This window comes from Aethalodelphis obliquidens, unplaced genomic scaffold, assembly GCF_003676395.1.
Source record: "Aethalodelphis obliquidens isolate GAN/ISIS:26980383/991018 unplaced genomic scaffold, ASM367639v1 scaffold24, whole genome shotgun sequence".
Classification (NCBI taxonomy): domain Eukaryota; kingdom Metazoa; phylum Chordata; class Mammalia; order Artiodactyla; family Delphinidae; genus Aethalodelphis; species Aethalodelphis obliquidens.
This window is the reverse complement of record NW_020837968.1, coordinates 18,916,999-18,942,444: the sequence shown is the minus strand read 5'-3', so window position 1 is coordinate 18,942,444 and position 25,446 is coordinate 18,916,999. Positions and strand designations below refer to the sequence as shown.

At 38.1% G+C, this 25,446-nt stretch overlaps 1 protein-coding gene across 1 annotated transcript in view; it reads left to right on the top strand.

The window, feature by feature from the left end:
* Positions 1 to 25,446, top strand: part of LIN9 (lin-9 DREAM MuvB core complex component) — a 110,569-nt gene that overhangs the window by 7,156 nt on the left and 77,967 nt on the right. The window contains exons 2-6 of the mRNA XM_027122350.1: positions 58 to 90; positions 1,503 to 1,597; positions 3,120 to 3,224; positions 14,099 to 14,232; positions 15,722 to 15,847. Of these exons, the coding sequence (XP_026978151.1) occupies positions 58 to 90; positions 1,503 to 1,597; positions 3,120 to 3,224; positions 14,099 to 14,232; positions 15,722 to 15,847 (493 nt within the window). The remainder of the gene's footprint in view (positions 1 to 57; positions 91 to 1,502; positions 1,598 to 3,119; positions 3,225 to 14,098; positions 14,233 to 15,721; positions 15,848 to 25,446) is intronic.

The window sequence follows — 25,446 nt, the reverse complement described above, 5'->3', positions numbered from 1 at the left end:
CAAGTTCTTTTTCTCTCACTTTGATTATGAAGTAATACTGATTTGTTTTCATTGTAGGCTCTTCAGCGAAAGCCCTCGTCAGTTTAAAAGGTAAGAATCATAGCATGATTCTTTTAGGTATGACACAAACTAGGAATTTATTTCATTAAATTTATTTGGATATAGTATTTCTCTTTTCTTTCTAAGTTATGATTCATTATAGCTTTTAAATATTGGTTTTCACTGGTGATAATAAGTTCATATGGGGAATCTGCCCTTGGTTTTCTCCCCCTAAAATTATTGATTAAAGAACTTTCTAACTAAATGTTCCAGACATTTCTTACTAGAGTTAAATCGTTTATTAAACAACTGGGCTAAGCTGTATTTTTACATAATTGTTTTTTAAGAATCTTGTCTTATAAGTAGTAATGCAAGTCTCTTGAAATAAAAGAATGATAGTATTTTTTTCTGAGAAAAAGTTAGACATGTTCCTTGGTCTTGCTGTTTCTTTGTGTAAGTACGTTAGACCTATCCTTTTAATATAATTTATTTTGAGATTTTACCTCTTGAGCAAGATTCTACTGGATAAGTAAATTTGGAACCAATGTAGATCTTCTCAAAGGTTCATTAGAACTTTCAGTTTTTAAAGCTACCGTATTATACTTTGGATTGGTGATCTACCAAATTAAGTCCTTCTGGCTTGAGAACACTTATCTTCCAGGATTACCCTAATTTATTTGCCTAGCAGGATCAACCCCATCCCATCTCTTTCCTTTTGTACTTATTAAAATGTATGTCTGCAAAAGTATTCCACTAATTTTTTTCTCCCAATATTAAAGCCATTTCTCTTTTTAAAGAAGTGATATAAATTTTTTATACAAAAATTAGAAAATGCTTTCAGGTAATTAGAAGGAAATAAAACTATCTTATGTATATTCATTCCAGTTTTCTATATCTGTCTCTAAATAAACATATCCTTTTTGTAAACATTAAACTCGCCTTCTTTATTTTCATAACACGCTTAATCGGTAACTTGATCAGATTTTTTCTGGTTGCATACAACTCTGAAGACGTTTATTTGAATTAAGGGAAAAACCCCTGCATATTTCATTTTTGGATATCAAGTGTTTTACACGTTGAAGCAGAAATATGTTCTAAATTCAAGGTTAAAGGAGCTTTTCGCATTTTTCCTTGCCTGCTTTCAGTCAGATTGTACTGAGGTAGTTCTTGGCAAATAAGAATAGAGGAATTATTGAAAAACTAAATGAAATAAGCCACACATGTTTTAATATGAAAATGTAATACTTTGAAGTAGCATTGCCTTGTCAGATTATTTAGCGAGTTTGACAAAAAAATACAGAAAAGATTTTTTTTATTTGTAATAAACTAAAATTATTATGGTCAGTATATTTTTTCCGTATTCGTAAATATTTCAGATATATTGCTGTTACTAAAAAGGCCATGTTTATAGTATGAAATCCGTTGAACTAAACTTAAATATCATTAATAATTATTTATTACAGAGGGAAGCTTATCTAACACATGGAATGAAAAGTACAGCTCTTTACAAAAAACACCTGTTTGGAAAGGCAGGAATACAGGCTCTGCTGTGGAAATGGTAAGGAATTAGTTTTTCTTACTCTTTAGAATATGATAGCTAAATTGTCTGTATTATTGTCACGTGCACATTCTTACAGCACTACAAAAATTTTCCAAGGGTTTTCCCCAACTCCAAGCATTTGTGTCATTAAGTGTCATTGAACAGTATTTGATCATACCTAGATAAATAATCTATAGCCTGTGATAATCTGTTCATCATTAAGCATTTGTTAAGTAATTGTAGTTTCTTTAAGTAGGCAAACCCAAAAAACTCCAGCAACCCGAAATCTTACTTTTAATATAGATTTTTAATAATTTAATAGATTTTTTTAAAATAAAAAGATTGTACCTGGCTCTGGTCCCTACAAAAAGATATATAAATAAGTGGTAGGGTACTGAAATCTTGTGTAAGTCAAGGATAAATGCATTTAGGGCTGGGAAGTAGAGATGAGCATATAATTGGCGTGACTAACAATTTTCGGGGCCTCTCTTCCTGCCCTGCCCAGCCAGGTAGCCAGGAAATTTTAGGGGTCAATCATGAAACAAGCCTGGAGCTAGGTTAGACAGTAGCTGTCAGTAGCCTGGGCAGCTGGCCACAGTGAGTGTACAGGACTCTCCGCGCTGTTAGCATTTCTGTCAGCATCATTCTCTTCCTCCTCTCTGCCCATGGTCAGAGGAGGGGAGCAGGGTAGAAGGGACTTCCTGTCAGGGCTCTTCAGTGTTGAGACTCTCAGTGGGTTTAATTTCACCGGTCCATACCTCTAGCCTTGACCCAGTTGGATGCTTCCCATATGTTGCTAGCCCGCTGCACCGGCTTCAGTTCTAAGTAAGCATGGAACTGTCTTGAAGGGTGGGAGAAGGATTTGAAAAATGATGTGGGTGCTATTGGGATATTATTTCTGTTGTTCTTCCCTATTAAGCCTCTGAACCTAGGATGGACTGTAAAATTTTTCATATTATAAATCCTTAAGTGTGTGATGTACTTTGGATGCTTAAAATTTTTTAGTTCTGCATGCACTTATTAAGTATCTGTTATAGGTATCTTGTATTTTTATTTGCAAATGGAAATTTGTCAACAGTTTTTGACAGCAGATCTAGTATAATATTATATACATTTAGATTTACTCTCTAAAGTGATCTAGTAACTTTGTCCCAACCCAGCCCTATCCAATAGACCTATCAGGTGAAACACCCAACTGGTTGGTATTAATCCAAGCACCAACATAATGAGAACTAGAATTTCCAGAGCTTAATTTTCCTATCTTCAACATTCAAGACTGCCAGTGTACTATACGAAGAAGACTTGGGTTCTAGTTTTAATTAACAGCTAGGTGTTTCATTTCTAAACAAATTACCTACATATGTATCTTTCTACTTTCTAAAATCTGAAATTATTTGTGTGCTTTTTATTACCCGTTCTTCATCCTTCAATACTGCTGCTAATTCGGAGTTAGCTGTATTTTCGAAGTATAGAATTGTGTTTTGGAACAAAAATGGCAGGTGTTTGGCCTTTTCATTAAATAAAAAAATTTCTATCATAGCCTTTCAGAAATTCGAAACGAAGTCGGCTCTTTTCTGATGAAGATGACAGACAAATAAATACAAGGTCACCTAAAAGAAATCAGAGGGTGGCAATGGTTCCACAGGTATGTGTGTGCTAAAATTTTGTTTCATTGAAAGGAAGTGAGCAATCGCTCAGTATAATAAAGTTTATATTTATTGTTGTATGACATTTTGAGTAACAAGTTCTTTAAATCAGTACTTCAGCTCAGCTCCTATTTTAATTACCTAAAACAGGGCATTATTTTATTGATGGACTTTAAGCCAGTGTAGAAAGCCAGTCCTCAGTCTTAAAGATGCACACTCTTCTTTTTTTTGTTTTTGGCTGCACCACAAGGCATGTGGGATTTTAGTTCCCCGACCAGGGATTGAACCAGGATTTTGTGCCCCCTGCAGTGGAAGCATGGAGTCCTAACCACTGGATCGCCAGGGAATTCCCATGCACACTCTTTTTTTAAGCATGGAGATAGTGGACATTCAGCAAATGGATTTGGCAAATTGGAATCAACTTGGCGTTTGCATGGAAATCAGAGGGGAAAACTCATTTTACTTTGTCATTGAGTGAAGTATGTTGAAGACTTCATCCAAAAGAGGAAAATACAGAGCATGAAATCATATCTCCTTTTTCATTTTTGACATCTTTTAAAGAAAAATTATAGTGGACATGTAAGAATCAAAGCAATGAATGAAAATTAGATAAGGAAATATTAACCTTAAGAATACAATAATTTTCTCCTATGCAATGTATAATTTTTGATATAGTTATTCCCTACTTCCCATTCATTTTTTTTTCAAAAGTGTTATAACATTTTCCAGTAGGATGTATCACAGTAGAGGTAATTTTCTCAACCAAGGATTTGGCATCAAATTAATTAAAGGTATTACCAGCAATATGCCCTTACCAAAAACAAAAACAAAAACAAAAAAAAACCCAAAGAACTTTTACATACCTTTATAATCATTTCAAATAGTAAAATACGAAAAAAATAGTAAAATATGTTCGTTCTCTGTAAAATGAACAAAAATATATGAACTTTTTAACATCAAGGACAAGTGTGCATAAGCATCTAAAATTCAATTTAAAAATTTGACCCAGTTGAAACTAACACACAGTGTGCATTTCTTGGCTCAGTAGATGTCGGATACAAGGTTGAATGAATACAAGAATAGTCAACAACTATTTCTTGTATTGATTTTAGAAGAGCTGTGTTATTAGGATAATTTGGATGCTTTAACGCTGTTTAGATTAGGATAATTTGGATGCTTTACCGCTGTTCAGGCGGTATGCGGGCCTCTCACTGTTGTGGCCTCTCCCGTTGTGGAGCACAGGCTCCGGATGGGCAGGCTCAGCGGCCATGGCTCACGGGCCCAGCCGCTCCGCGGCATGTGGGATCTTCCCAGACCGGGGCCCGAACCCGTGTCCCCTGCATCGGCAGGCGGACTCTCAACCACTGCGCCACCAGGGAAGCCCGTGGATTTTTTTTTTAAGTTCTTTTTTTTCCCTCCAACTATTTACTAGGAAAATTTTCAAACATACAGAAAACTCTGATCTTTGTGACTATGAAACCATCCTGCCCTAAGTCTATCCAAAGCCCTCCTCCCCAGGCGCATATCATTCCTTCTGGGACTATTTCACAAAGGCCTTTCTACTTGTGAGCAATACAGAACAAATATAACGTAGGACAGACATGATATGAGACTTCTTTAACTATGTGAAAAAATTTTATATCCTCTGAGTTTTCTCTTTTCTAGTCTTAACATGCCTAGTTCTTTCAATCTTCAGTTACATGATATGCGTTGTTCTCTTACTCTCCTAGTCACAGCCTCAAATCTGGTGTATTCTATCTGTGTGTTTGTTTAAAGAGCACTATTCAGAGCTGGAAAATTATTAAAAAACAACGTTTATTCAGTACTTAGTATGTGCCAGATCCTGTTCTAAGCACTTCATATGTATTACTTTGATTTAATCTTCAAACCCCCCATGAGTTAGGTTACTATTTTCTTATTTCCCATTTTTCAGGTGAGAAAACAGACACAGAGAAGGGTTTTTTTTTGTTTTTTTTTTAATTTTTGGCTGCACTGGGTCTTCGCTGCCGCGCGTGGGCTTTCTTTCTCTAGTTGCAGTGAGCGGGGGCTACTCTATGTTGTGGTGCGCAGGCTTCTCACTGTGGTGGCTTCTGTTGTGGCAGAGCATGCGCTGTTGGCCCGTGGGCTTCAGTAGTTGTAGCACGTGGGCTCAGTAGTTGTGGCTCTCGGGCTCTAGAGTGCAGGCTCAGTAGTTGTGGCGCACGGGCTTAGTTGCTCCATGGCATGTGGGATATTCCCGGGCCAGGGCTCAAACTCATGTCACCTGCATTGGCAGGTGGATTCTTAACCACTGCGCCACCAGGGAAGTCCACAGAGAAGTTTCTTGTTCAAGATCACAAAGCTAATAAGTGAAAGCCGATACTAAATGGCAGGCAGCCTGTCTTCAGAGGTCTACTTTTTTGTTGTAGCTTTATTGAGATACAGTTAACATAGCATACAATTTACCTATTTAAAGCATACAATTCAGTCGTTTTAATATATGCGCAGAGGTGTGCAACTATCACCACAACCAATTTTAGGACATTTTCATCATCTTAAAATAAATCAGTAGCAGTCACTGTCCATTTTCCATTTGTTGAATAAACCCTTAGAAGTGTAATTGCTACAAGGGTATTTACACTTAAGCTTTGAAAGATACTACTTAATAACCTATTTATAAAAGTTGTAATAATTTATATTTCCACTAACAGATTGAATATATTTCCTCATACTCAACAGAGGAATCTTTAATACAGTTTTATATGCAATGAGCCACCAATATGCTATTTTAGAATTTGGGTCAATAACTCAGTAGGAATAAAAATAGCACTCTTTCTGATAATAATACTTTATAATAATTTGGTTATTATTTATGCTAAATTACTCATGACATATAATTTTTTTTACATTAAAAAGTTAATTTTCTAAGTACAATGTGGTATCCTGAATTGGATTCTGGGACAAAAAAAGGACATTAATGGAAAAACTGGAGAAATCCAAATAAAGTCTGTGGTTTAGTTAATAGTATTATACGAATGTTAATTTCTTGGTTTTGACAAACCGTGGTTATATAAGACGTTAACATTAGGGAAAGCTGGATGCAGGGCATGTGGAACCTCTGTATTATCTTTGCAACTTTTCTATAAATCTACAATTTTTCCTAAGTAAAGTTTTATACTAAAAAATAAAAAGTTAATTTTGACCTTCACCCACCCTCCAGATCTGCTTCCCTCTTCCACTGGTAACCAACCACTGTAGTCTGATTATCCTTTTAGATCTTTTTAATACTTCTAAACCTTTATATATGTATTCATAGAAAATATATGGTATTGTTTGGTGTATGTAGTTTTAAAATTACATTAGTAGTATTATTTTCATGATATTGTATCAGGCATCATTCTTTATTTTTTCACTCAAAAGTGTTTGTTTTGGTTTGTTTTTTTTTTGGTTTGTTTGTTCTTTTGGGGTTTTTTGCCTCGCGACTTGCAGGGGTCTTGGTTTCCTGACCAGGGATCAAACCCGGGCCCCCTGCAGTGAAATCAAAAGTCTGTTTTTGAGATCTGGCCATGCTGACTGATTTAGTTAGACACGCTTCAATATTTCATTTCTTTTTACTGTTTTGTAGTAGTCAATCTTACACCATAATTTATTTATTTTATCGGCATTCAAGTGGTTTCTAAGTTTTCATTATTACAAACAATGCTGTAGTGAACATCCCAAACATATTTGTATAAATTTGCAAGTGTTTTTCTAGGGCAGATGGCTAAAATGTGGAATTGCTGGATCACAGGATATGCACATTTAAAGTTTTTAAAGTAGTGCCAAATTATTCTCCAAAGAAATTGTACTGGCTTATACTTTCAACCAGTTATATATCACAGTGCCTATTTTACCTAATGCTTCCTAACTCAGTATATAACTAAACATCTAGATTTTTGCTAATCTCATAATAGCATCTCACTTGTTTTAGTTGGCATGTCATCTATGAGTGACGGTGAGATACTTTTCATATATGTTTACAAACTTTCTTTCCTTAGCTCAAAACTGTTTTTCTTTCTCCCGTTTTTTATTAGATTGTTGGTCATTTTCTTGTTAGTCTGTAAGAATTTTATATATATTAAGAATATTAGCCCTTTGGCTGTTCATACTGGTTATAATTTTTTTCACAGTTTGTAGTTTGTCTTGTGCTTTGTTTCTATATTTTTCACCATAGAGGACTGAAAAAATTCTAAGGGTCAAATATAGCTGTGTTTCCTTTTAATGACTTTTTGATTTTATGATTAGAAAGACCTTCCCTAGTCTAACATTTATAGTTTTAGAATTCCCTCTATATTTCTTATTTCATTTTTAAAAAAATATGTTTAAATCTTCAATCCATCTGGAATTTATTTTGGAGTAAAGAATGAGGTAAGACGGCAACCGAATTTTTTTCCTAGAGGACTACTTATTTGTCCTGGGTAACGTTTACTGAACAATCCATCTTTTTTTTTTTTTTTTTTTTGCGGTACGTGGGCCTTTCACTGTTGTGGCCTCTCCCGTTGCGGAGCACAGGCTCCAGACGTGCAGGCTCAGCAGCCATGGCTCACGGGCCCAGCCGCTCCGCGGCATGTGGGATCTTCCCCAACCGGGGCACGAACCCATGTCCCCTGCATCGGCAGGCGGACTCTCAACCACTGCGCCACCAGGGAAGCCCCAATCCATCTTTTATACATTGGTTTATAATGCTGCTGCATGACAAGCTGTATTCCTCTATATATTTGGGATTATTTCTAGACTTTTTTTTTTTAAGAGTTCAAATGGGGAAGACCAAGTTACTTTCTTTTTTTCTTTAAGTTTTTGTTTGTTTGTTTGTTATTTTATGGTTGCGTTGGGTCTTTGTTGCTGCACACAGGCTTTTTCTAGTTGCGGCTACTAGTGGGGGCTACTCTTCATTTTGGTGTGTGAGCTTCTCCTTGCGGTGGCTTGTTGCAGAGCACAGGCTTTGGTAGTTGTGGTACATGGGCCCTAGAGCACGAGGGCTTCAGTAGTTGTGGCACGTGGGCTCAGTAGTTGTGGCATGGGCTTAGTTGCTCTGTGGCATGTGGGATCTTCCTGGACCAGGGATCGAACCCACGTTCCCTGCATTGGCAGGCGGATCCTTAACAACTGAGCCACCAGGGAAACCCCTATTTCTAGACTTTCTATCTCTTTATGTCTAGCATGTCTCTGTATGTGCTTGTGTCAACTTTTTTTTTTAATTTATTTTTTGGCCACATTGGGTCTTCGTTGCTGCGCATGGGCTTTCCACTAGTTGTGAGCGGGGGCTATTCTTCATTGCGACATGTGGACTTCTCATTGTGGTAGCTTCTCGTTGCGGAGCATGGGCTCTAGGGCACACGGGCTTCAGTAGTTGTGGCACATGGGCTCAGTAGTTTTGGCTTGTGGGCTCTAGAGCGCAGGCTCAGTAGTTGTGGCGCACGGGCTTAGTTGTTCCCACAGCATGTGGGATCTTCCCGGACCAGGGATTGAACCCATGTCCCCTGCATTGGCAGGAGGACTCTTAACCACTGCGCCACCAGGGAAGTCCTTCAAATTGTTTTAATGTGACTTTATATTGTGTTTTAATTTCTGATATAACATTATTACTTATCCTTTTTAAAGATTTTCCTAAGTATACTTGAACATTTATTTTTCCATATGAACTTCAGAATCAACTTGACTAGGAAAAAAATTCTGTTGGGATTTTCATTGATGTTGAACTAATATTATAAATTAATTTTGGGGTTATGACGTGTAACATTGGTACTACCCATCCAAGAACTGGTTGTAGTTCTACTTATTCAAGCCTTAGTACCCCTTAGTAGACTTTAACATTTTTTTCCATGTCAATCTTGCACCTTTCTTAAGTATATTCCTAGGTGTTTAATACTTTTTGTTCTTGTTATTTTTGCTGTCATAAACAGGATATTTCTTCTGTTTGATTTGTTCTCATTGATATATAGAAAAGATAATGATTTATTTATCTATCTATTTATTTATCTATTTATTTATTTATTTTTGGCTGTGTTGGGTCTTTGTTGTTGTGCATGGGCTTTCTCTAGTGGCGGCGAGCAGGGGCTACTCTTCGTTGTGGTGTTTGGGCTTCTTGTTGCGGTGTGCGGGCTTCTCATTGTAGTGGCTTCTCGTTGTTGGGCATGGGCTCTAGGTGCGTGGGTTTCAGTAGTTGTGGCACTCAGGCTCAATAGTTGTGGCTCACAGGCTCTAGAGCGCAGGCTCAGTAGTTGTGGTGCACTGGCATAGTTGCTCTGCTGCATGTGGGCTCTTCCTGGTGCAGGGTTCAAACCTGTGTCACCTACATTGGCAGGTGGATTCTTAAACACTGCACCACCAAGGAAGTCCCGATAATGGTTTTTTTTTTTTTTTGATTTATTTTCCATTATATTGAAAACTTAAAGTACCGTTGTAGCATCTCTTGTCATCATCAGTGGAAACAAGCCCTGTGATGTACTCTTGCAGGGAGTATACATAACCAATATCCCTTTTGAGGCAGTTTATCTCCTCTTTTGCTTCTTCAGGATCTGGGCTTTAGGGGTTCTGTGGGGCTGATGTTTGTGTAATGACCTTGATATTTCCTGTGTCCTTGGGCCTCTGGTCAGTCTCCTTCAGGCATTGATAATTTGATTTCGTGGTGTAGGTAGGAGGCCTCAGTTCCTTGCCACATAGATCTCTCCTGAGGGCTGCTTGAGTATCCTCATGACACGGCAGCTGGCTTACCCCAGGATGAATGAGCTGGCACAACGTAGCCATCCCTGGTTTCACATCAACATGATCTCAGGCACAAACCTCCTTGTTTTTCCATTTTGTCTTTAAGTTACTTGTTGAAACAACTGGCCCCAGGGTCCCAAAGACTGTCACGGCTTCGGCTGGTGGGGCCCCTCCCGAGCGAGCAGCTTCAGTGAGTCCGCCCTCCCCTCAGGCTCTGGGGCAGTTGAGTCGATAATGATTTTTTTTTAAATAGAGATTTTTGTATAACAACTTTGTTTTCTCCCACTTTATTAATTTATTCCTTTTAATGGTTATAGTTGATTTTCTTGAGTTTTCTGGGGGAGTCATATCACCTGAAAATAATGGTAATTTTGTCTTCTCCTTTACAATTTTATTCCTTTTGTTTAATTGGCTAATTCCATCAAAACAGTGTCAAAAATAGGCGTATAGGGCTTCCCTGGTGGTGCAGTGGTTGGGAGTCCACCTGCCGATGCAGGGGACATGGGTTCGTGCCCCGGTCTGGGAGGATCCCGCATGCCGCGGAGCGGCTGGGCCCGTGAGCCATGGCCGCTGGGCCTGCGCGTCCGGGGCCTGTGCTTTGCGGCGGGAGAGGCCACAACAGTGAGAGGCCCGCGTACCGCAAAAAATAAATAAATAAATAAATAAATAGGGGTATAATCAACATCTTTGTCATATTCCTCACTTTAATGAGAATGTTTTTAGAATTTTAACATTGAATATGATACTGACCTTTTTTTAAAATATTAATTAATTAATTTTATTTTTGGCTGTGTTGGGTCTTCATTGCTGCACACGGGCTTTCTCTAGTTGGTGGCGAGCGGGGGCTACTCTTCTTTGCAGTGTGCGGGCTTCTCATTGCGGTGGCTTCTCTTGTTGCGGAGCACGGGCTCTAGGCGCACAGGCTTCAGAAGTTGTGGCACGAGGGCTAAGTAGTTATGGTTCGCGGGCTCTAGAGTGCAGGCTCAGTCGTTGTGGCGCATGGGCTTAGTTGCTTCACGGCATGTGGGATCTTCCCGGACCAGGGCTCAAACCCTTGTCCCCTGCATTGGCAGGCGGATTCTTAACCACTGTGCCACCAGGGAAGTCCAATACTGACCTTTTGATTGGAATGGGGAGAAATGTGTTTTGAAGGTTAAGAAAGTGTTCATCTATTTTTATTTTCTTGGTCAGTATTGCTAAAGGTTTGTCAATTTTGTTGATTTTTTTCAAGGAACTTCTGGTTTTATTGATTTTTCTCTATTGGTTTTCTATTTTTTCTTTATTTATGCTCTAACTTTTATTATTTTCTTCCTCTGCTTGCTTTGAGTTTTATTCTTTCTCTAGTTTCTTAAGGTGGAAGGATAAGTTATTTATTTGAAATTTTTCCTTTTTTCTAATATAAGCATTTACCCAATGAATTAAATTTCCCTTCAAGTACTACTTTAGTTGTATCATTTAACTTCTGGTATATCATGTTTTTTTAGTCATTTTGTCTACTTTTATATTCCATTAAGTGTTTTTTTTTAATGGATATTGAATTTTATCAAGTGTTTTTAGCATCAGTGGAGGTGATCATATGACTTTTATTGTTTGATTTATTAATAATGACAGATTACATTAATAGTTTTCTAATACTGACCCATCCTTGTATTCTTGACATGAATGAATTCCACTTGGTTGTGTTGTATTCTTTTGATGTTCTGATGGTGTTTTTTAAGCTTTTTAAAAAATGAAATGTAATTGACAACATTATATTAAGGTATACATGATGATTTCAGTGTTTGTATATATTGTGAAATGATCATCATAGTAAGTCCACTGTAGTTAACGTCCATTACCATAGTTACAAAAATATTTTTCTTGTAATGAGAACTTTAAAAATTTATTCTCTTAGCAACTTTCAGGTATACAGTATGGTATAGTCACCATTCTGTACATTACATCCTCATGACTTACTTATTTTACAACTGGAAGTTTGTATCTTTTGACCTTTCTTTATCCATTTCATTTGCCCCCCTACCCCTGTCTTTGGCAACCACCAGTCTGTTCTCTGTATCTACTGAGTTGGGTTTTTTGTGGGGAGGGAGGTAATTTTTTTTTAGGTCACACATATAAGTAAAATTATATGGTGTTTGTCTTTCTCTGTCTGACTTATTTCACTTAGCATAATGTCCTCAAGGCCTATCCATGTTGTCACAAATGGCAAGATTTCCTTCTTTTTTATGGCTGAATAATATTTTATATATATATATATTTATTTATACACCACATTTTCTTCATTCGTCAGTGGATGCATAGGTTGTTTCCATGTCTTGGCTATTGTAAATAATACTGCAACAAACATGGGGCTGCATGTATCTTTTGGAGATAGTTCATTTCCTTTGGATAAACATCCAGAGTTAGAATTGCTGGATTATGTGGTACTTCTGTTTTTAATTTTTTGAGGAACCTCCATACTGTTTTGCATACTGGCTGCACCGATATACATTTCCAGCAACAGTTCACAGGGTTCTCTTTTCTCCACATGCTCTCCAACACTTGTTATTTCTTGCCTTTTTGATAATAGCCATTCTAACAGGTATGAGGTTATATCTCACTGTGGCATTTGTCTGATGATTAGTGATGTTGAGCACCTTTTCATGTACCTGTTAGCCATTTGTGTCTTCTTTGGAAAAATGTCTTTCAGCGTCTCTGCCCATTTTTTAATCAGGTTGTCTTTTTGTTGTTGAGTTCTATGAGTTTCTTACATACTTTGGGTATTAATTTCTTATCAGATATATGATTTGCAAACATTTTGTCTCATTCTGTAGGCTGCCTTTTCATTTTGTTTCTTTTGCGATGCAGAAGCTTTTTAGTTTGATGTAGTCCCACTTGTTGATTGTTGCTTCTGTTACCTTTGCTTTTGGTATCATCCTCAAAAAATCATTGCCAAGAACAGTGTCAAGGAGACTTTTCCCTATGTTTTCTTCTAGGAATTTTATGGTTTCAGGTCTTACATTTACAGCTTTAATCCATTTTGAGTTAAGTTTTATGAGTGGTGTAAAACAGGAAGCCAGTTTTATTCTTTTGCACATGAAAACCATTTCCCAACACCATTTATCGAAGAGACTGTCTTTTCCTCATTGAGTATTCTTGGTTACCTTGTCAAATATCAGTTAACCATATATGCATGCATTTATTTCTGGGCTCAATTCTGTTCCATTGCTCTAGTGTGTCTGTTTTTTTTGTTTGTTTGTTTTTTTGTGATACGTGGGCCTCTCACTGTTGTGGCCTCTCCCGTTGCGGAGCACAGGCTCCGGACGTGCAGGCTCAGCGGCCATGGCTCACGAGCCCAGCCGCTCCTCGGCATGTGGGATCTTCCCCGACTGGGGCACAAACCCATGTCCCCTGCATCGGCAGGCGGACTCTCAACCACTGCACCACCAGGGAAACCCTAATGTGTCTGTTTTTATGCTAGTTCCATCATGTTTTGATTACTGTAGCTTTGTAATATAGTTTATAATCAGGGTGCATGATGCCTCCAGCTTTGTTCTTTTTTCTCAAGATTACTTTGGCTATTCAGGTTTTTTTGTAGTTTCATAACAGTTTTAGTATTGCTTGTTCTATTTCTGTGAAAAATGCCATTGAAATTTTAATAGGGATTGCATTGAATCTGTAGATTGCTTTGGGTATTATGGACATTTTAACAATATTCTTCCAATCCATGAGTACAGAACATCTTTCTAGACATTTTTAAAGTTCATACAAATGAGTGATATTTTCTTCAGGTTCTTTCTCTCGCTCTCACTCTGTCTCTCACAATAGTGTCAGAGTCCTTACTTGTCTTTTCTGGACCTAGAACTCTAGAAATATTTTTCAAAAGTATCTTCTTCCTACATACCTAAATTGAAATTACACTGTAGTGCAAACATGGCGGGGGCAAATATTTCACCCTCCTTGTCAAAATATGTTATGAAATTGGAGGCTTTAACTTTGTAAGAAATAATCAGAATGTATATTTGTTAAATAATGACAAAAATTTTCATTTTGTATATTGTTGAATCTTTTTGAGTACCTACCATAATCTGGCTTTCTACAAATGTATTCACTGTTATAGATGTTCATTTTTACTTAATGGAACTGTAATTAATCTCTTTTTTTTATTGTACAGAAATTTACAGCAACAATGTCAACACCAGATAAGAAGGCCTCACAGAAGATTGGTTTTCGATTACGTAACTTACTCAAGCTTCCCAAAGCACATAAGTGGTGCATATATGAGTGGTTCTACTCAAATATAGATAAGTATGTATCATGGCTCATATCACAAGTATCATTTGAACCAGAAGTTTAAGATTTTCAAATGTTAAAAGCCTCAACCTGGGCTTCCCTGGTGGCGCAGTGGTTGAGAGTCCTCCTGCCGATGCAGGGGACGCGGGTTCGTGCCCCGGTCTGGCAGGATCCCACATGCCGCGGAGCGGCTGGGCCCGTGAGCCATGGCCGCTGAGCCTGCGCGTCCGGAGTCTGTGCTCCGCAACGGGAGAGGCCGCAGCAGTTAGAGGCCCGCGTACCACCAAAAAAAAAAAAATCTTTCAAAGCCTCAACCTTTTCTAGAGGTCTATTTTGATTCTATTTTTTTCCTGAATTTCTTTTTCTATTCCTCATTCTAGTTTGATCCATTTCCATTTTTCATAGTTTTCTTCCCTCCTACCCCTTTTGGGGAAGAAGTTGTTATATGTTTTTCTGAAAAATCAAATGAAAGTATAATCTCCATATTATAATTTACAAAGACTGTGGAGTGGAGATACCCTAAAAACAAAGCACCATTATTTGCAGTGAATGGAACTTGTTTTATAAATCTCGAGATTTTAAATGCTAGTATAATAGTAGAGAAACAGTCATTAATGGTAGAAGTGATTCAGGAAGATTTTAATGAGTCTTTCTATTTGGGGGATGATATTCATGCATTTTAGTTATATGTAAATGTTTAAGTAGAACATAGAGGTTTGGGTGAAATCCAATTATTCAACAACAGAATTTATTGAGGAAAAATTCTGATTTCTCATCCACCACAATCTAATCTTATCTAATCCATGCCAGTCAGTGGTGCTTGCTTTGCTGACTGCTTATCTTTATTTCCTTTCTCTGCTTTCACCAGTTGCGTACTCTGAACCTTGTGAATCTCATGAACATTCATATTTAAGCCCAAGACATTTCATGTGTCATTGCTGAGACTGGTTCCTGGTTTCCCAAACTCATGAATAAAATTGTTTTATTTTTGTCCACAAATTTTTTCATAGGCTTAAGACAGCTCTCAGGGTGTCCTAGTATGATCCGAGTCCTCGATTTCCCAAGAACTAATCTAACCCTCTGGAGTCCCCCAGTTTTCTAAAACGAATTTACTCTCAAAGAGTAACTCCCTGGTGATGATATTACTTTTGGGACAAAGATACTTTGTAGCTAACATTGTTTATCCTCACCAGATATAATGATAATGCCAAGATAACCTCTGGAAGGATAGACTCCTATAGGAGATTTTTAACAAAAATCAGTGTCTCTTGGAGTCTCAAGCACAGACAGTATTTCTTGAGTAACTTTTACACATTATTTGTTTCATAAATGCAAAGGATCTAGTTTAATTTTAACATTTGGAATTTGTGCCTGTTTTGGGTAGAGGTGAAAGTTTGGCATCTTGTGATTAATATGTTGAAAATTGGAATGCATATTTTGAATTTTATGGCTCTTAAGTAACACATTGTATATTAACTATTAAAATACCATTTCTGTTTTACAGACCACTTTTTGAAGGCGACAATGACTTCTGTGTTTGTCTAAAGGAATCTTTTCCTAATTTGAAAACAAGAAAGTTAACAAGAGTAGAATGGGGAAAAATCAGGCGGCTTATGGGGAAACCACGGAGGTAAAAATAATGTTTTTATTTAAAATAAAATTAATAAATTAGTTGGTAGTATTATTACCATATTGACTTTTTCATCTTCAAAAGGACTAGTACCAAAACACAACTTCCCAGAATAGTTATATGTTAAATATATCCTACTGACCAACATTAATGTAGGTGCTTTTTATACTTACGTATCTTATAATTAAATGCACAATTTCATTTTTGTTTAGGTCACAGGCTTTGAACATAATTTTGTTATATTATCTATGCTCCACTATGTTCCAAAAAATATTTAAGAATGCACTAAAAATCATTTAATGAAGCTATAAGGTTATGCATACATTGTTTTTTTTATCCTTTGAAATTTTAATTTTTTTAGTGAAAACAAAGAATTAAACAATTGTGAACTTTATTAACATTTTGTGGTGTGACAAACATAAATATGTTTTATAATTTCTAGAAACATGCTATTTCATAGTACAATCTTTTTTTTTTAACATCTTTATTGGAGTATAATTGCTTTACAATGGTGTGTTAGTTTCTGCTTTATAACAAAGTGAATCAGTTATACATATACATATGTTCCCATATCTCTTCCCTCTTGCATCTCCCTCCCTTCCACCCTCCCCATCCCAACCCTCTAGGTGGTCACAAAGCACCGAGCTGATCTCCCTGTGCTATGCGGCTGCTTCCCACTAGCTATCTGTTTTATGTTTGGTAGTGTATATATGTCCATGCCACTCTCTCACTTTGTCACAGCTTACCCTTGCCCCTCCCCATATCCTCAAGTCCATTCTCTAGTAGGTCTGTGTCTTTATTCCTGTCTTACCCCTAGGTTCTTCATAACATTTTTTTTTCTTAAGTTCCATATATATGTGTCAGCATACGGTATTTGTCTTTCTCTTTCTGACTTACTTCACTCTGTATGACAGACTCTAGGTCCATCCACCTCATTACAAATAGCTCAATTTCGTTTCTTTAGGTGCAAGGTTAGGTTGTTAGGTTAGGTTGTTAATTTGAGATGTTTCCTGTTTCTTAAGGTAGTATTGTATTGCTATAAACTTCCGCTTAGAACTGCTTTTGCTGCATCCCATGTCATGTCTCCACTGTCATTTGTTTCTAGGTATTTTTTGATTTCCTCAGTGATCACTTCGTTATTAAGTAGTGTATTGTTTAGCCTCCATGTGTTTGTATTTTTTACAGATCTTTTCCTGTAATTGATATCTAGTCTGATAGCGTTGTGGTCAGAAAAGATACTTGATACAATTTCAACTTTCTTAAATTTACCAAGGCTTGATTTGTGACCCAGGATATGATCTATCCTGGAGAATGTTCCATGAGCACTTGACAAAAATGTGTATTCTGTTGTTTTTGGATGGAATGTCCTATAAATATCAATTAAGTCCATCTTGTTTAATGTATCATTTAAAGCTTGTGTTTCCTTATTTATTTTCATTTTGGATGATCTGTCCATTGGTGAAAGTGGGGTATTAAAGTCCCCTACTATGAATGTGTTACTGTCGATTTCCCCTTTTATGGCTGTTAGTATTTGCCTAATGTATTGAGGTGCTCCTATGTTAGTTGCATAAATATTTACAATTGTTAAATCTTTTTCTTGGATCGATCCCTTGATCATTATGTAGTGTCCTTTGTCTCTTCTAATAGTCTTTATTTTATTTATTATTATTTTTTTTTTCGGTACGCGGGCCTCTCACCATTGTGGCCTCTCCCGTTGTGGAGCACAGGCTCCAGACGTGCAGGCCCAGCGGCCATGGCTCACAGGCCCAGCCGCTCCGCGGCATGTGGGATCCTCCCAGACCAGGGCATGAACACGTGTCCCCTGCATCGACAGGCGGACTCCCAACCACTGTGCCACCAGGGAAGCCCTAGTCTTTATTTTAAAGTCTATTTTGTCTGATATGAGAATTGCTACTCCAGCTTTCTTTTGGTTTCTATTTGCATGGAATATCTTTTTCCATCCCCTCACTTTCAGTCTGTGTCTCTAGGTCTGAAGTGGGTCTCTTGTAGACAGCATATATATGGGTCTTGTTTTTGTATCCATTCAGCCAGTCTGTGTCTTTTGGTGTGAGCATTTAATCCATTTACATTTAAGGTAATTATCAATATGTATGTTCCTATTCCCATTTTCTTAATTGTTCTGGGTTTGTTATTATAGGTCTTTTCCTTAACTTGTGTTTCTTGCCTAGAGAAGATCCTTTAGCATTTGTTGTAAAGCTGGTTTGGTGGTGCTGAACTCTCTCGGCTTTTGCTTGTCTGTAAAGGTTTTAATTTCTCCATCAAATCTGAATGAGATCCTTGCTGGGTAGAGTCATCTTGGTTGTAGGTTTTTCTCCTTCATCACTTTAAATATGTCCTGCCAGTCCCTTCTGGCTTGCAGAGTTTCTGCTGAAAGATCAGCTGTTAACCTTATGGGGATTCCCTTGTGTGTCATTTGTTGTTTTTCCCTTGCTGCTTTTAATGTTTTCTTTGTATTTAATTTTTGACAGTTTGATTAATATGTGTCTTGGCATGTTTCTCCTTGGATTTATCCTGTATGGGACTCTCTGTGCTTCCTGGACTTGATTAACTATTTCCTTTCCCATATTAGGGAAGTTTTCAACTATAATCTCTTCAAATATTTTCTCAGTCCCTTTCTTTTTCTTTTCTTCTTCTGGAACTCCTATAATTCGAATGTTGGTGCATTTAATGTTGTCCCAGAGGTGTCTGAGACTGTCCTCAATTCTTTTCATTCTTTTTTCTTTATTCTGATCTGCAGTAGTTATTTCCACTATTCTATCTTCCAGGTCACTTATCCGTTCTTCTGCCTCAGTTATTCTGCTATTGATCCCTTCTAGAGTATTTTTAACTTCATTTATTGTGTTGTTCATCGTTGCTTGTTTCATCTTTAGTTCTTCTAGGGCCTTGTTAAATGTTTCTTGCATTTTCTCTATTCTATTTCCAAGATTTTAGATCATCTTTACTATCATTATTCTGAATTCTTTTTCAGGTAGACTACCTATTTCCTCTTCATTTGTTAGGTCTGGTGGGTTTTTATCTTGCTCCTTCATCTGCTGTGTGTTTTTCTGTCTTCTCCTTTTGCTTATCTTACTGTGTTTGGGGTCTCTTTTTTGCAGGCTGCAGGTTCGTAGTTCCCGTTGTTTTTGGTGTCTGTCCCCACTGGCTAAAGTTGGTTCAGTGGGTTGTGTAGGCTTCCTGGTGGAGGGGACTAGTGCCTGTGTTCTGGTGGATGAGGCTGGATCTTGTCTTTCTGGTGGGCATGTCCACGTCTGGTGGTGTGTTTTGGGGTGCCTGTGGACTTAGTATGATTTTAGGCAGCCTCTCTGCTAATGGGTGGAGTTGTGTTCCTGTCTTGCTAGTTGTTTGGCATAGGATGTCCAGCACTGTAGCTTGCTGGTCGTTGAGTGTAGCTAGGTGTTGGTGTTGAGATGGAGATCTCTGGGAGATTTTTGCTGTTTGATATTACGTGGAGCTGGGAGGTCTCTTGTGGACCAGTGTCCTGAAGTTGGCTCTCCCACCTCATAGGCACAGCACTGACTCTGGCTGCAGCACCAAGAGCCTTTCATCCACATGGCGCAGAATAAAAGGGAGAAAAAGTAGAAAGAAAGAGGATAAAAGAAAATAAAGTAAGGTAAAATAAAATAAAGTTATTAAAATAAAAAATTATTAAGAAAAAAAATTTTTTTAAGTAAAAAAAAAACCAAAACGGGCGGATAGAACCCTAGGACAAATGGTGAAAGCAAAGCTATACAGACAGAATCTCACACAGAAGCATACACACTCACAAAAAGAGGAAAAGGGGAAAAAATAATAAATCTTGCTCTCAAAGTCCACCTCCTCAATTTGTTATGATTGGTTGTCTATTCAGGTATTCCACAGATGCAGGGTACATCAAGTTGACTGTGGAGATTTAATGTGTTCCTCCTGAGGCTGCTGGGAGGGATTTCCCTTTCTCTTCTTTGTTCGCACAGCTCCCGGGGCTCAGCTTTGGATTTGGCCCCGCCTCTGCATGTAGGTCGCTGGAGGGCGTCTGTTCTTTGCTCAGACAGGACGCGGTTAAAGGAGCCGCTGATTCGGGGGCTCTGGCTCACTCAGGCTGCAGGCAGGGAGGGGTACGGGGTGCGGGACGAGCCTGCGGCGGCAGAGGCCAGCGTGACGTTGCACCAGCCTGAGGCGCACCGTGCGTTCTCCCGGGGAACTTGTCCCTGGATCCCGGGACCCTGGCAGAGGTGGGCTGCACAGGCTCCCCGGACTGGAGGTGTGGATAGTGACCTGTGCTCGCACACAGGCTTCTTGGTGGCGGCAGCAGCAGCCTTAGCGTCTCATGCCCGTCTCTGGGGTCCGCGCTGTTAGCTGCGGCTCGCGCCCGTGTCTGGAGCTCCTTTAAGCAGCGCTCTTAATCCCCTCTCCTCACGCACCAGGAAACAAAGAGGGAAGAAAAAGTCTCTTGCCTCTTTGGCAGCTCCATTCCCGGACTCCCTCCCGGCTAGCCGTGGCGCACTAGCCCCTTCAGGCTGTGTTCACGCAGCCAGTCCTCTACCTGGGCTCCTACCGAAGCCCGAGCCTCAGCTCCCAGCCCCGCCTGCCCCGGCGGGTGAGCCGACAAGCCTCTCGGCCTGGTGAGTGCCGGTCGGCCCTGATCCTCTGTGCGGGAATCTCTCCGCTTTGACCTCCGCACCCCTGTGGCTGCGCTCTCCTTTGCGGCCCCGGAGCTCCCTTCCTCCGCCACCCGCAGTCTCCACCCGCAAAGGGGCTTCTAGTGTGTGGAAACCTTTCCTTCTTCACGGCTCCCTCCCACTGGTGCAGGTCCCGTCCCTATTCTTTTGTCTCTGTTTATTCTTTTTTCTTTTGTCCTACCCAGGTTCGTGGGGGAGTTTCTTGCCTTTTGGGAGGTCTGAGGTCTTCTGCCAGCGTTCAGTAGGTGTTCTGTAGGAGTTATTCCACATGTAGATGTATTTCTGATGTATCTTTGGGGAGGAAGGTGATCTCTGCGTCTTACCCTTCTGCCATCTTCCCCCTCTCTCCCCGCATACATTGTTATTACCTTTTGTAAAACTCTTTTTATCACCTCAAGAGCCTTTCCACAAATGCATGTTTTACTCTATGTAGAAACAAATCAAGTGAATGTATCCAATATGTTACTTCCTGAGAATTACTTTTCGTGTTAAACTGCTTTTCCTTTTCTAGTGTTATCTTGCTTTCTTAACACATCAGAAAACCTTATATTACTTTTGAGAGAAATTTTGCAATATACTACATCATTAGTCTCATGTCTGTCTGCCTAGTAAAAGCATGTGTAAGACTTTTTCAGTTTGTGGGGAAATTCAGAGAAGACTTGGAATTATAAAGTGACTTGGACAAGTAGGTATGGAATTTAGTTTTCCTGATTTCTGTAGATAGTAATGAAATTCAAGGAGAACTTTTCATTGAACTGGTAATATTTTATTTTATCCCATTGTATGGAAAGATGACATTGCTGCTGATGTTTTAAATATCTCCCTCATTTATAAGAACAAATCAAAATGTGATACGTTAGTGTGTTTCATACAGGTGATTTATGGTCTTTGTTAATTACTTTAGGCCATTTGGGGGCTTTTTGCTGTGACTTTACATGTTTGAGTAAATTAAGCCACACTGTTTCTGATTATTGTCAGAATGAGATATTAGTCACACCTTATTTTATTGTTTAGTTATAATTCTGCAGTTTGTCATAATATTTCTAATATAATATTTCATAAAATCATAATATTTCTCTTATTAATTTATCCTTTCTTATGTTACCATAACATTGTTGAATTTTATAGTCCTTTACTTCATCAAGGTAAATTAATAGTTGAAATGAAGTCTTTATTTTCAACAAAAGTTTATAGTTTTTCTTTTCTCTGAGGAAGTTGAGGTACACTACAAATTATTGATACAATGTACTTTTCCAAATATCCTAAAGAAAAAGTAAAGTAAAATACCAAGAAGGAGCTTAACAGGAAATGTGCAGGATACAAATGAGGAAATGGGAAGACATAGATGATCTTGGTTTAGGATACTCAGCATTCTAAAATCAGTCCCAATAAAAATATCAGTAGCCCCCCCCCCTTTTTTTTAACTTTAAACTAGATCAATTAATTCTAAAATTCACATATAAGAAGAGAAATCAAGCAGGAAGATCCAGGAAAATTCTGAAGAAGCAAGGTAATAAAGGGAGACTATGTAGTATCATACATACATATGTAGTATGTATTATCACCTATTAAAATAGATATAATGTGATCATAATCAAAATGGTGTTGTAGTGGTACATGCATAGAAAGATGAATTAAAAAGGAGAGGAAAAAAAAAAAAGGAGAGAAAGCCCATGAAACTAACACAACATTGTAAATCAACTATACTCCAATAAAATTAAAACTAAAAAAAAAAAAGAGAGAGAAAGTCCAGATAGAATCAAAGATGTCTATAGGAATTTAATACATGATAACAGTGGTTGCATCTCAAGCACATAGGGAGAGAGGAGTTAAATTACTTACTTAATGGATACTGAGACCACTCTGAAGCAATCTAAGAAAACACAAGTTGGTTTCATATCTCATACTTTATACCAGGAAACATTTGAAAAGGATCAGAGATTCACATTTTTAAAATGAAACAGTAAAACCACTAGGGGAACCTGTAGGAGAGTTTTGCTTAATCTTGAATTGGAGAAGATCTTTCTAACAGGCCCCAAAGCTAGGAACCATAAAAGAAAATATCGATAAATTTGACTTCATAAAAATGAAAACATTTTGCATTGCCCCCCTACAGAAAATCCATAAACAAAGTCAAAAGACAATAACAGAAATATTTATAATTCTTACAACAAAGGACTAATTTCCAAATATATGAAGAACTATGTATGAATCAATTAAAAAAAGTCAAATAACCTATAATAAAAGTGTCTGTTTATATGACAGTACATAAGAAAGGAAAAAGAAATGGCTCTTCTGAACAGATGAAAACAGTTCAATCTTACTCATAGTGAGAAATATAAAATCAAATATAAAATCAGAATACTGTTTTTAACTATCAGATCAATGGAGTTCATAAAGTTTTAATATGTTGGGTTTGGCAACGGTGTGGTGAAAAAGTCACTATTGGTGGTGAGAGATTAAATTTATATAACCTCTGTGGAGGGCAATTTGGTAATATCTGTCAAATTTTCAAATTTCCATACCCTGTAACCTAGTACTTTTGCGAATTTAGATCACAGAAATACTTGTACATGGGTAAAGTGACACGTACAGTAGTATTTGTAGAAGCAAAAGATTGGCAAAAACCTAAGTGTCCATAAATAGAGGAATGATTAATTAAAGTATGGTACCTCAAAATAGTAGAAAACTCTGAAATCATTTAACTTAAAATCAGAGGAAGTTGGACTTCCCTGGAGGTCCAGGGGTTAAGACCCTGCGCTTCCATTGCAGCGGTCGCAGGTTCAATCCCTAGTCGGGGAACCAGCATCCCGCATGCTGTGTGGTGTGGCCAAAAAAACCCACCAAAAAACAGAGGAGTTTTCTAATGTACTGATATAGAAGTGATTGCTAAGATACTTTAAGAAAGCAAAATACACAACAGAGCATATTGTAGCTATTTGGGGAAAATAAGAAGGGAACATAAGCAGTTTTTGCTTGTGTATTCCTAAAGTATCAATGAAGGACATGTAGAAAACCTACAGTCATGATCCTCTGGAAGACAGGAAACCGAGGGACAGAGGTATTAGAGTTTTCAGTGCCTTTTGAACCTTTTAAATTAGAAGCCTATGAATGTATTAACTATGCAAAAATACTATTTAAATAAAATTTGATTGCTGAAAGTGTATATTATATCCAGAATGTATGAAGAACTCTGAAAATTCAGTATTAAGAATCAAACGGGGGCTTCCCTGGTGGCGCAGTGGTTGAGAGTCCGCCTGCTGATGCAGGTGACACGGGTTCATGCCCCGGTCCAGGAAGATCCCACATGCCGTGGAGTGGCTGGGCCCGTGAGCTGTGGCCTCTGAGCCTGCGCGTCCGGAGCCTGTGCTCTGCAATGGGAGAGGCCACAACAGTGAGAGGCCCGCGTACTGCCAAAAAAAAAAAAGAAACGGGAATTCCCTGGTGGTCCAGTGATTAGGGCTCCATGCTTCCACTGCAGGGGGCACGGGTTTGATCCCTGGTTGGGGAACTAGAATCCTCATGCTGCACGGCACAGCTGAAAAAAAAAAATCAAACAGCCCATTTAACAAATTGGCAAACGATTTGAACAGATGATTCACCAATGATATAAGAATATCATATAAACCAATGAGAGGATATTCAACATAATTAGTCATTAGAAAAACGCCAATTAAAACCAGTGTTGAAAATTTACTAGACCAAGCCTACCACGTGTTGGTGAGGCTATGGGGAAACTTGAACTCCTGTACACCGCTGATGGGAATATAAAATTGTATAACCACTTTGAAAAAACTGTTTGGCAGTTCCTTTCTTTCTTTTTTAAAAGACTTAATTTTTTAAGAGTCGTTTTAGGTTTACAACAAAATTGAGAGGAAGATACAGAGATTTCCGGTTTACTGCCCCCCCCCCCCCCCGCCCACATACATAGCCTCCTCCACTATCAGTGTCCTCCATCAGAGTGGTACATTTGTGACAGCTGATGAGCCTGCACCAACACATCATAACCACCCAAAGTCCATAGTTTCCATTAGAGTTCACTCTTGGTATTATACCTTCTGTGGGTTTTGACAAATGTTCAGTGACATATATCTATCATTATTATATTTTACAGAGTATTTTCATTGCCCTAAAAATCCTCTGTGTTCTACCAATTCACCCCTCTCCGCATCCCCACAACTGCTGGCAACCACTGATATTTTTATTGTCTTCATAGCTTTGCATTTTCCAGAATGTCATGTATTGGGATCACACAGAATGTAACCTTTTCAGATTGGCTTCTTTCACTTGGTAATATGCATTCAGGTTCCTCCATGTCTTTTCATGATTTGATAGCTCATTCTTTTTGGTACTGAATAATACTCCATTCTCTGGATGTACCAGTTTGTTTATTCATTTACCTACTGAAGATTAGTTGATTCCAAGTTTTAGCAATTATGAATAAAGATTCTGTAAACATCTATGCAGATTTTTGTGTGGATGTAAGTTTTCAACTCATTTGAGTAAAAACCAAGGAGCATGATTGTTGGATTTTATGGTAAGAGTATATTTAGTTTTGTAAGAAACTACCAAACTGTCTTCCATTTTGCATTCCACTAGAAATGAATGAATTCCTGTTGTTCCACATCCTCACCAGCATTTGAAGTTGTCCGTGTTCCAGATTTTAGCAATTTAATAAGTGTGTAGTGATATCTCATTTAATTTGCATTTCCCTGGTGGCATATAGTGTGGAGCATCTTTTCATATGCTTACTTGCTAATTGTATATCTTCTTTGGTGATATTTGGATTCTTTGATTTCTTAAAGTGTTAAACACACATTGACCATATGACACAGCCCTTCCACTACTTTAATCAAGAGAAATGAAAGCATATGTTTGTACAGAAGCCCACACACAGATGATCATATCAACTTTGTCGTAATA